Source organism: Aotus nancymaae, unplaced genomic scaffold (genome assembly GCF_030222135.1).
Source record: "Aotus nancymaae isolate 86718 unplaced genomic scaffold, 86718_ANA_hifiasm-v0.15.2.pri h1tg000039l, whole genome shotgun sequence".
NCBI classification, from domain to species: Eukaryota; Metazoa; Chordata; class Mammalia; order Primates; family Aotidae; genus Aotus; species Aotus nancymaae.
Window position 1 is genome coordinate 12,895,378 of NW_026988453.1, and position 8,971 is coordinate 12,904,348.

General features: G+C 44.2%; 2 protein-coding genes across 7 annotated transcripts in view; one reads left to right on the forward strand and one right to left on the reverse strand.

Moving 5' to 3' along the window:
- The window catches only part of TRAF3IP3 (TRAF3 interacting protein 3), a 27,263-nt gene extending 20,954 nt beyond the window's left edge, over positions 1-6,309 (forward strand). For 2 of the 3 annotated variants that reach the window (XM_012459242.2, XM_012459243.3), the window contains exons 11-16: positions 1,320-1,455; positions 2,081-2,143; positions 3,273-3,332; positions 4,422-4,558; positions 5,344-5,457; positions 6,054-6,309. In XM_012459242.2, the coding sequence (XP_012314665.2) occupies positions 1,320-1,455; positions 2,081-2,143; positions 3,273-3,332; positions 4,422-4,558; positions 5,344-5,457; positions 6,054-6,146 (603 nt within the window). In that variant the 3' untranslated portion in view covers positions 6,147-6,309. Of the gene's footprint in view, positions 1-1,319; positions 1,456-2,080; positions 2,144-3,272; positions 3,617-4,421; positions 4,559-5,343; positions 5,458-6,053 lie in introns of those variants that run through there. The other variant, XM_012459244.2, reaches the window with a different exon arrangement.
- The window catches only part of CUNH1orf74 (chromosome unknown C1orf74 homolog), a 65,131-nt gene extending 56,546 nt beyond the window's left edge, over positions 1-8,585 (reverse strand). For 2 of the 4 annotated variants that reach the window (XM_012459253.2, XM_012459252.2), the window contains exons 1-2: positions 8,387-8,585; positions 6,777-7,686 (exon numbers count right to left, since the gene is read on the reverse strand). In XM_012459253.2, coding sequence (XP_012314676.1) covers positions 6,802-7,611 — 810 coding nt within the window. In that variant the 5' untranslated portion in view covers positions 7,612-7,686; positions 8,387-8,585 and the 3' untranslated portion in view covers positions 6,777-6,801. Of the gene's footprint in view, positions 1-494; positions 7,687-8,386 lie in introns of those variants that run through there. The other 2 variants (XM_064360332.1, XM_012459254.3) reach the window with 2 other exon arrangements.
- Positions 8,586-8,971: the final 386 nt, after the last annotated feature.

Genomic DNA, 8,971 nt, shown 5'->3' on the forward strand with positions numbered 1-8,971 from the left:
GTCTCCAATATGTTTTTTAGGCAATTACATTTAGCAATTACAATTAGACTCTTGGCATTCTCAAGGGTTCCATCATTTTCAATCTGTCCTAAGCCTCAGTTTCCCTATCTGTGAAATGAGGACAACAGTACCTATGTCATAAGGTTGTTCTGAGGATTAAGTAAGGTGATCCATGCAAAGCACTTAGCACAATGCCTGGCACATTCAAGCACTCAGTAAATATTGGCTATTATTTGCATAGATTTATTTACTTGGTTTGGAATTTTGAGGCTCCACCTTAAAAGCTGATCTTTGTAATTTTCCTGAAGCAGGGCCCAGAACAGCCCACTTGATAAGGGACAGAGTATGTGAGTCTTCAAAGGCGTGAACCTAGCCAGTCACTCTCCATGGTATCCACATCTCATAAGGGACAGAGTATGTGAGTCTTATCAAAGGCGTGAACCTAGCCGGTCACTCTCCATGGTACCCACATCTCAACTTTTCTTGTTCTCTTCTTCCCACCACCTATAAGGCAACTCCTATGAAGATTTTTGTGTTTTTTTTTTTAACTTTGAATCTTTGTGGGGGAAAAGAAAAGACCCTAACAAAAAAACAATTCATACTGCCAGAAGAAGAAAAGAGCAAGTGAAAACATCTAGCAAAGTGATGACTTCATCTTCCTTAATTTGGTGATTTACCAAAGTGTCAAGACATGAGTCCTACTCATGTCATGTAAGCCAATGACAACCGCTTACATTTTCCCTAGAATGGCAGATTTTTTTTAAAGTATTGGGTTTCCTAAAGCAATTCTTATTTTATATATTCTAATTTATGTACATGAGTATATAGCATAGACCTCTGTCACTAGAGATGGTTTAAAAAATAAACTTACACTACACATGCCTCAGTCCACTTCACAACTACTGGCACGTGTCTGTAGTCCCAGCTACTCGGAAGGCTAAGGTGGGAGGATTGCTTGAGCCCAAGAGATCGAGGCTGCAATGAGCTACGATGGCACCACTGCACTCCAGTCTGGGTGACAAAGTGAGACCCCATCTCTAAAAATAAAAATAAATAAAACATAAGTTCCTTGTGAATATCAAAATTCTAATTTGCTGTTATAAATGTGAGGAACAAAGGAAAGAGAAGAATAGGAAAAAAGAAACACCTCCCTATTTTCTCATTTCCCTAACATTCCTTCTATCTCTACAATTCCAGAATTTTCTTTTTTTTTTTTTTTTTTTTCAGAATTTTCTTATTTTCCTCTTCCATGATACCTGCCCCCAACCTCCACCCAAGCACTGACCTCCTTCTATATTGACCCCTCCTCCTCCTTACAGGGAGCTGATAGCAGGGACTTACAGATGAACCAGGCCCTTCGATTTTTGGAGAATGAACACCAGGAACTGCAGGCCAAGATTGAATGCCTGCAAGGGGACAGAGACCTGTGCAGCTTGGATACCCAGGACCTACAAGGTATTCTTCTCCTTGGAGGCCTTGGGCACACAGGAGCCATGGCCGAGTGAGCTAAGAAAAAAAAAAAAAAAAAACACCTTGTTAAGAGAAAGGCTTCAGGTTTTTATTTGTTTGCTTGACTGGCTGATTGGCTTTATGATATCATTTTACCTTGAGGGAGAGGTGGGGCTGTTTTAATCATCCAAAATTGAAAATTAATTTCACTATACTAGAGCATCTTATTGTCTGAGCTCTCTTTTTTAGCCCATCCCTCTGGGCCAGATCACAGCTGCTCCCATTATCAGTCACACATATCAAGGCCACATTCCTCATTTGAAAGGGAAAGGTCAGTTGACACACAAGGCATGAAGTCTCTCAGTCACAGCCTCTGTGTCAGTTGATAGAGAGGACTAGATCGTGTGTAAATACAATCCTCAATCAACCCAACATTGTTGATGCACAGAACCTGAGGTACTTGGCTTCTGGCTTACCTCTTTAGAACTGGGACACGAAGATACAGCAACTTGCAATAGACATACGTTAGAGGCCATGACAAGATGGCATCTATTACTAATTTCCATCCTTAAGTACTGGGTTCATTAAGTCTTGGGTTCCTTTATTTTGGCTTGCATTATTGCATTTTCAGATCAACTAAAAAGGTCGGAGGCGGAGAAACTCACCCTGGTGACCAGAGTACAGCAGCTGCAGAGTAAGTTCGCTTTCCAGAATCTGAAAGTCCACAGGGTTTTCCTGGGGCTCTTGGCCCACAAAAGGCACCCAGAGTAGGGATTAAGGGCCCAGTCTGTGGCATATGCTTTAACTCTGTGCATTTTCAGACCCTCTTCTTGTGAAGTTAGGTCATTTACATAGCTCTCCAGAAATTATGTATTGGCTTCTGTTCTTTTTTTTCTACTTCTCTCCTTCCATGCCAATGAGACCATTTACAATTTCCCCTAGAATTGCAGATTTTTTAAAGTACTGGGTTTCCTAAAGCAGTTCTTATTTTACGTATCCTAATTTATGTACATGAGTATGTCACAAAGACCTGTCACTAGAGACGGTTTACAAAATAAGCTTATACTACATATGCCTCAATCCACTTCAAAACTTCATATTGGTCCCAAAGAGGAAAGGGGACTTCTCAGAAGAAAAGCAGTTTCTGGAAAGTTGGAGAACTGTCTCAATTAATACTGCTGCTGGTTGCCTACCACTTTAACCTCTGATACCTGATAGAGAAGCTTCATGCAAACAGCAATGACTATTAACAGAGCAGAGCAACCATAGGGGAAAGGGAAAGTCTTCAAGCAAAAACTTGAAGGTAGAGACATGGTAGGGAGAGTTATAAGGATGATATATTCATAGCAAAGTACCACAGACGGTGTGTCTTGAAGAACAGAAATGTATTGTCTCACAGTTCTGGAGATTAGAAGTCCAAGATGTCAGCAGGGTTGTTTCCTTCTGAGGGCATTTAGGGAAAGAACTATGTCAGGGCTCTTTCCTTGGCTTTGTAGATGACCATCTTCTCCCTGTGTCTCTTCACATCATCTTTCCCATGAACATACGTGTCCAAATTTCCCCTTCTTATAAGGACACAAGTGATATTACATTAGGGCCCACCTGAATGACCCCATTGTAACTTGAGTATCTTTTAAAGAACTTATCTCCAAATAAGGTCATAATTTAAGGGACTGAATCTTCAACATAGATTCTGGGGAAGAAAATTCAACACATAGCCGATGGAAACACATTTAATAACTAAGGTTCTAAGCAAAGTTCTGAAATGAAACTCTTTGCAGTAAACATGCTAGCATAGACAAGTTCCTTGTCTTTTCCAACAGGTCTACTCCAGAATCAATCCTTACAGCTTCAAGAACAGGAGAAACTCTTAACAAAGAAAGGTCAGCAAATTTATTACCACAAATTCTAAGATAATTGCTCTTCCCTTACCTGCCTAGAGGCAGGGGGATGGACTACATGACCTCCTGGAGTCCCATCCAGCTCTGGGAGTCTGTTAAGTCCGGGATGTATGGGAGCTTTTTAAGGACTGATCATTGGCTCTGAGGACACTTCAACTAGTTAGCCTTCTATCCTGAGGTATACAAACTGTGGAAAACGGTTTCTATTCTCTCTGAAAGCACATGTCTATGTTGAACATTTCAATAAACTTATTTTGAACTCAGGATTTCATGTCAATTTTTACACACTTGATTTTCCAAATCATATCCAACTCCCCAGCCCCAAACCACGTAGCATGCCAGAGTCAAGAAGTAACTCTTAGCCCTAGAGAGTCTACTGTCTATGTTTCCTGAGAATTCACCGTCTATACAAAGGTCCAACAGCTCCTCATCTATCCACTACATGTGACCTTTTGCTTTCTCCTCACAATCATTGGGCATAATGTAAGAGATAAGGCAGAAATTTTTATGCCCACATAGTATGGATAAGAACATGAAGGTCTGTGTCACCACAGACTAACAACACAGCTGCAACAACAATCCAGAACTTCTGACTCCTAGTCCAAGCTCTTTTCACCAAGACAAAGGCTGCAGGGTGGCTGAAAACCCATCTTTAACCATATGAAGACAAATTTTAGAATATGACTGCCACCTTCACAACTTTGAAATGAGGACATCAGGGAAAAGGGGTTATATTAAAGCAGCCGCCAAACTTATTTGACAAACTAGGAAGAATGTGACAACCAATGAAATTCAATTAATAAGTATTCACTAAAATTACCCAGCATTAGGCAAGACTGAGGACACAAAGAAAAGGTGCCAATCTTGCCCTCGAGGAGCTCAGATTCCAACTGTCTATCCAAGCTTAGCAGGGGCCCAATAGAAGTTAAACTTTATGTCAGAGAATGCCATCAGTCTAGCCAAGAGCACACCCTCCCAAGTGTGCTCTCCCCACTCCTAGTAGTCTACCCTCAGGGCCCTTCCTCAGAGGTGTGGGCCTCACTATCACCAAGAATCTGGCTGCTTTTATAGATCAGGCCCTGCCCGAGTGGAGTCCAACGTCCTTCCCTAAAGAAGTGGAGCCTGAGGGTAAAGGAAAGGAGAAAGACTGGGATCTAAGAGACCAGCTGCAAAAGAAGACTTTGCAGCTCCAGGCCAAGGAAAAGGAGGTGAGAGGGTGACCGGAGACAGTCAGGGCTCATCTGCAGAATGGCAGAGAGACCTGGGAGGCAGCCAAAGGGCACGGATTTCAAAGTTTAAGTTGTGACTGGATATCCACAGATATTCATTTGCCTGTATAAAGTGTCTGTGCTTTTGGACTGACTTGTCAATCTTTTCCCTTCCTTATTTATACCAACTCCTATTCAAGGTTTTATTAAATGGTTACCTTTTAGAAAGTCGACCAAAACTCAAACACATTTAATGAAAATATTAACTTCTCAATATGTTGTCTCACATTGAGTACCTTAAATCTTTTTTTTTTTTTTAGTTTATTAAACTAAGTGTATCTGGACTTGTTAAATCTTTATATGTCTTTTAAAGAGTAAGACTCTTGCTTCGTACATATCTACAAACATACATATCCCCAGAAGTGTTCATATGCAACTAATTCCTGGGAAAGAGACTTGTACTAAGGTCACTTCCAGGTCTTTTGTGCTATAAAAACTTCATTTTTTGGTGTCTCCCATTTGCAAAGCACTTGCATGTAAAGTCTTTGTATAAAAGAACTTAAGTGTATAAAATGCAATAATATGCACATTATCAATCATTTAAATGAACACATTCCAGACAATGTGAGACAGTCAAAAGACAAACTCAAATCCCTGAGAATGGCTGGGAAGGGAGGATGGTGGTAAAAATGCCGAATGTGTGAAACTTACATAGGGCAGTCTCCCCAGCCTGGGTTCGTCCTAGACAGAAGTGACAGTGATGACTTTGGTGATATTCTCCCCAGTGCAGAGAACTGCATTCGGAGTTAGACAACCTCAGTGACGAGTACCTCTCCTGCCTGCGTAAGCTGCAGCACTGTCGAGAAGAGCTGAACCAGAGCCAGCAGCCGCCTCCCAGAGTAAGAGGAGCTATCCTTCCATAAAGCCCCGGATGATGGGACGATTCCTTCTTTAACCTAGTTTTGCAGATAAAATGTATCAGCCCACGCCAACATCTGGCCATTCTGTCCCACTGTGCTTGGTTTATACTATACTGACATTATGGTAACCATTGGGAAAAATACTGGCTCATGCATCAAAGCCCAACTTTCACGGAACTCTCAATGCCAGAGGGAAAGACTTACTCTTAGCTAAAGTATGAAAGGGTGTTCTTTTAGCCTATGATAAGCATGGAGCCAGGAAGAGCAGGACAACAAAAGTACTGGGGAATACGAACAAAGAACAGAATTTTGCTGAGTTATTTTCCACCCTTGATTATTCATATCAGTATTTATATATCTGGTCCCTCATGGATATGGCTCCCTGGGCCAGGGACCACTGGTTAAGTGGTTTCACCCCAAGAGAGGTGACAAAGTGGGTGATAGTGTAAAAAGCTTTTTCTCCACCACCAACCCAGGGTTTTCCACTGGACTAGAGCAGGAGGAAGAAAGATTTTTGCCTCTATCTTTTCCAATCAACTCATGGCCACTTTCTTCTGTCCCCCGTCCCTCTGCAGAGGCAGTGTGGGCGATGGCTCCCAATGTTGATGGTGGTGATTGCTGCAGCGCTGGCAGTGTTCCTGGCCAATAAAGACAACCTGATGATCTGAATAAAACAGCTGCCTTGGGTGAAAATCAGAAGCAAGCAACTCAACGAAAAACTCAGAAGATCTGGGTACATTACAGCTTGGGTTTTCCTTTTCCAACTGACTTGGGATTTCTGACTTTTTGTTATTTTCTTAACCTACTGTGAATAAACTTCACCTGACCAGACAGTTCCTCAGAACTCTTGGTTTATTCCCGAATGGTGTATCACATTAACAAGTATCACATATTTAAGCATACCGGTGGTCTACTCTCCTCAAATTTAGCTGGAGGCATAAAAACATGCAGAAAAGCCCCCAGCCCAACCTTCCTAGCAGACGGCACCCACACAGAGCACCACACAAGTATTTAGCTTGTCTTCCACCACCCTGCTTTTCCTCTATCATCTCTTTCCTTCTATCTCTTATCCTGTGAAAATGAAAACATCTCCGCTAAGAGGACTTCCTGGTATAGAAACGGCAAGTATGTACTATCTACCAATTTGCTACCAGCACCAGCATTGCCTATTTCCATGCCCTTTGCATTTGCAGCCAATTATTACAGGACTGTGCCTTAGTGTACTCAAGACACTTGGAACTGGCACTTGAGATGATTATTTGCCATCCCCAACCTAGAGATGATCTTTTACTGAGTACCTTCTGTATGAGAGGAGAGTTAAAGTCAGAGGGCCACAGCCGGCAGTGTGACTATCTCAGAGGAGATGCTGAGATCAGCAAAGTCATTCTGAGTCCTAAATCGGGTTCTGAGGTCCTTCTCCCAGGTGTTTAGAATGTCTCTCAGGCCTGGGAACAAGCTCTCTGGGACACTAAAGGAATAGAGCAGGATTGGGGGTTGACCTAGCAACCATGAGATCCGGGCAGTGAATACTCGTAGTGGAGTCAGAGCTAAGCAGTTGTCATCTCCCTGGTTCAGGTGAAAGGTATAGGGGACAGGATAGCCCAGGAGGATCCCAAATACAGTACAGAGATTCCAGTCTGAGGAATGGAGCCTGCTGTGGGAAACTGCTAGAGATAAGTCCCTCTGCAGCCCCTGCAAATGTGTGATGATCTCAGCCACGAGGGCCTTCAAGTCCTGAAGCTGGTCCAGGGAGCAGACACAAGGGTGAGGCTGGCAGCTGGAAACGTCCACAAAGGCTATGGTACCAAGCAGCACCTGCTCCAAGTGCTGGCATACATGCTCAGGACTGACAATCAGGCTGTTTTCTCCAATCTCAAGGATGTGAAGTCCAAAGGTCAGGAAACCAAGCCCCTGCAGCTCCTCCAGATAGCTCTGGAGCTCTGATGCCCCTGCACAGTTGCAATCATAAAGCACAGCTGGCTTCAGTCCCCGGGCCACAGCCAGCACCTCTCCAGCTAAGTGAAGGCAGATGGCTTGGGGTGGACTCCGTCTCCTTCCCAGGCCAAGGGTCTGCTGAGCAGCTGCCACCAGCAGCTGGGGGCTCGGTGATGACATGACATCTAGAAGCAACATCAAGAATGGCCTCCTTAGCTAGCCACAATTCCCTTCCCTGGATGGCATCTTTCAGCCAGACACTTGAGGAGGGGCCTAGAAACAAAGCAGGAGCAGAGAATTATTAGCAGCCAGTAACACACCAGGAAACCTGCCAAAAGCCTTGCTGTCAAGTCTAAGTGTCTTCCAAAGGCTATTCTGTCCCTTTCTCTGCTTTGAAATGCTGACCCAACCCAGACAAGATAGGATCACCAATGCTACCTGATTTTTCTGGTTAACTTGGTCTCCCTCAATCTCAAATTCATGTGTCTTTCTAGCCTCATAGCTAGATTTATATTCTCTCTGGCTTTTATTCTAAATTTTATATGTTGCAAGTTACGTTCTCTGGTTCAAACCTTAAGGAGTTTGGGGCGGAAGCGGAGGCAGGACAGTCTTTGGCAAAATTCACAGCATTTCGCCCAAAAGCCCTTCTGGGACAGAGCTCCAAGTTCTAAATGTATCCTTTCCACTGACAACTCCCCTACTCTTCCACCAGGGAACAGTTGTAAGAATAGCAATTTGATTAATATGCACCAGAATGTGGACTAACAACCATCTCATCCTGACACATAAAAATGAATGAATGAAATCCGCTAGAACTGCAAGAAGGGTGGTATTTTAACTTCTGCTGGCCCCGCCTGCCCTTGCGGTCTGACATCAAGAACCTTCGGAAGATGCGCTTTCTCCGATCCACACACCCCACACCAGAGCATATTATAGCGATTTGCTAAATGAGGCAGAAGTCTCTCTCACATACGTTCTTTTTCGACGTCCGCTACAGGTTCGCGGGCTCAGAAACTTTTTGCTGCTTCCTGCCTGCTGCCGGGAAGGCAGCTAGTCCCCCACGCCCAGCCGCAAGCAACACTGGAAATCCCGCCTGCGCTGGGAAGACCCTCGCAGCCGGCTCCGCTCTAGGCCGGCAGACACCTTGTTGCGCATGCGCACCCACTCGGGTGTCGCCCTCGTTCGCCCCATTCCGTGACGTCATCCAGACGCTCTCCCGCCTCGCGTTGGAACCACTAGCTAGGCCGCCTTGGCGCTGCCGGAAGTTTGGGCCACCCTCCGGCCCGCCCTTTCCGGCCAGACAAAACCCGACCCCACCTGTCTTGCTTAGGAACTGGGAAGGGCGGAAGTGAACGAGAAAAGGCGGAACCTGGTGAAACTGGTTTCCCGCTGCTGCCCTCATTTTGCTTCGCCGAACGTCCTCCGTCTGTCATGAAGTCTGGGAATCCATAAACAGGGCACACAGCACTTTAAATTAACACCTTTGAATCGTATCTGTGGAAATACGTTTTGTCCAGACGAAACATACCTCAAGACAATTAACATATTTTGCAGAATA